The sequence below is a fragment of the Monodon monoceros genome, unplaced genomic scaffold (genome assembly GCF_005190385.1).
Source record: "Monodon monoceros isolate NGI ecotype Baffin Bay Population unplaced genomic scaffold, NGI_Narwhal_1 Contig1718_ctg1, whole genome shotgun sequence".
Taxonomy (NCBI): Eukaryota; Metazoa; Chordata; class Mammalia; order Artiodactyla; family Monodontidae; genus Monodon; species Monodon monoceros.
Genome location: NW_021697592.1, coordinates 1 through 2,178, shown reverse-complemented (window position 1 = coordinate 2,178; position 2,178 = coordinate 1). Strand labels below are relative to the sequence as shown.

General features: G+C 59.2%; 1 protein-coding gene across 1 annotated transcript; it reads left to right on the top strand.

Annotated features, from left to right (window-relative positions):
• Window positions 1-844: 844 nt before the first annotated feature.
• LOC114891050 lies at window positions 845-1,863 on the top strand (the record flags this gene model as incomplete). Its single annotated transcript, XM_029215123.1, has 2 exons — window positions 845-1,292; window positions 1,460-1,863. Coding segments are annotated over exons 1-2 (513 nt in total), but the record flags the coding sequence as incomplete, so codon positions are not given.
• Window positions 1,864-2,178: the final 315 nt, after the last annotated feature.

Sequence of the window (2,178 nt, the reverse complement as noted above, 5' to 3'; positions counted from 1 at the left end):
GGTTCGTGCCCCGGTCTGGGAAGATCCCACGTGCCGCGGAGCGGCTAGGCCCGTGAGCCATGGCCGCTGAGCCTGCGCGTCCGGAGCCTGTGCTCCGCAACGGGAGAGGCCACGACAGTGAGAGGCCCGCGTACTGCAAAAAAAAACAAAAAATAAGTTGTATGTAGCTAATTATGTAAAGTTACATAATGTAACATATACAATACATAACGTTTAACATTACATATGTTACATACATAAAATAATGTAATATAAAATGCTATAAAATACTATAAAATGGTTAATTCCGTGTTATACGAACTTAATGAAAACAAAGGGGGAAAAAAACTAAAGTAAAAGTGCTCCGCCAGCCCCGACCTTTTTTTTTAAATAAATTTATTTTATTTATTTATTTTTGGCTGCATTGGGTCTTCATTGCTGTGCGCAGTGCACGGTTTTCTCATTGCAGTGGCTTCTCTTGTTGCGGAGCACGGGCTCTAGGCGCGCGGGCTTCAATAGTTGTAGCACGTGGGCTTAGCTGCCAGCACCGCGGCATGTGGGGTCTTCCCTGACCAGGGCTCAAATCCGTGTCCCCTGCATTGGCAAGCAGACTCTTAACCACTGCACCACCAGGGAAGCCAGCCCCGATTTTGTGTGGTGTCAGGTAATCGTGTTGCGCAGCCCATGTTACTCACGGAGAGTTCACCGGGGAGGAACTAATGAGACAAAACGGACCTGCAGCCGGCGGGTGGCCTCAAATCCGCGCTGCTCCGGAGCGGGGCGGGGCCACGCGGCCCGCGGGCCCGCCCCCGCTGCCGTCAAGCGGCCCGAGCGCGTTTTGCGACAGACGGCGGTAGAGCCCGGCGCCGTCGCAGGCTCGCTTTCCGGCGGGTGCGGGGGCCTCGCGGCTGCTGCTCCCGCCCGCGCTAGGTCCTCAGTGCGCACCCCGTCTCCTGGCTCCAGGGCGGCTAGTGTGTGGCGAGAGATCGGGGACGGGCCCGGTTCTGGCCTGACCCACTAGGTGACCTTGGTCGAGTCCCCTGTCGCGCCGAGCCGCGGCGCCCGTCTGTGGCGCGGGCCTGTTAGGGACCCATCCCCCGAGCGGTTGAGGACACAGACCTAGAGTAGCCCCACAGCCTGCCCCAGGGCAGGGGGAGCGCCGGGCCGCCGGGGGCGGTGGGGGAAGCTCGGTCGGGGCGGGGAGATGCCCCTACATGTGAAATGGCCGTTCCCCGCGGTGCCGCCGCTCACCTGGACCCTGGCCAGCAGCGTCGTCATGGGCTTGGTGGGCACCTACAGCTGCTTCTGGACCAGTGAGTGGACCCAAAGCCGAGGCAGGGTTGGCCACGGGTCTCCACGCCCAACCAGAGTTGGGGTTCGGGGTTGGGGGCGCTGGCAGGGGCTGGCTTGGCCGGGGGTGGGGAGCTCTGGGCTCCCCGGAAAGGAAGCGAAGATCCCGACCCTCCCGCTCTCCCTCCAGAGTACATGAACCACCTCACCGTCCACAACAAGGAGGTTCTGTACGAGCTCATCGAGAACCGAGGCCCAGCCACACCCCTCATCACGGTGTCCAATCACCAGTCCTGCATGGATGACCCTCACCTCTGGGGTACACGGGCCAGTGTGCTGGGTTTGGGGAAGCAAGGAGGGAACCTGGGACAGGGCCAAACACAAGCAGAACAAACTCACTCCTCACGGGCTGCTTTGCATAGCTCTGGCACTCCTGTTTCTGGGATGTCCTGCCCCAGGGATGAAAGTTTGATTTGTGGCCCCTTCAGCATCCTCCTAGGGAGTGTAATTTGGAGAGCGCCTCAGATATTTGGAGGGAATGGACGTAGGGCAAGGTCTGACAGCTTCTTTACTCTGACGTATCAGGCCCAATGTGTCAGACCCTCCATTCTCTAAACTGTTGACGGTTCCAAAGAGCCTTGGGAACAAATCTGAGGACCACAGAGTGTCCTGTCAAGGAAACTCTGGGCTAGGGGCTGGAAGACCTGTGTCCTGTTTCCAGGGTTGCCCCAGGCTGGGTTTGTAGCCTTCCACCAGCCTCGTTTGGGAGCCCGCTTCCCCACCTAGAAGTTCCTGCTCTGCTGACTTCACAGGGAGTGGCTTGGCTCCAGTAACCCAGATGGCTGCCAATGCAGGGGACACGGGTTCGTGCCCCGGTCTGGGAAGATCCCACGTGCCGCGGAGCGGCTA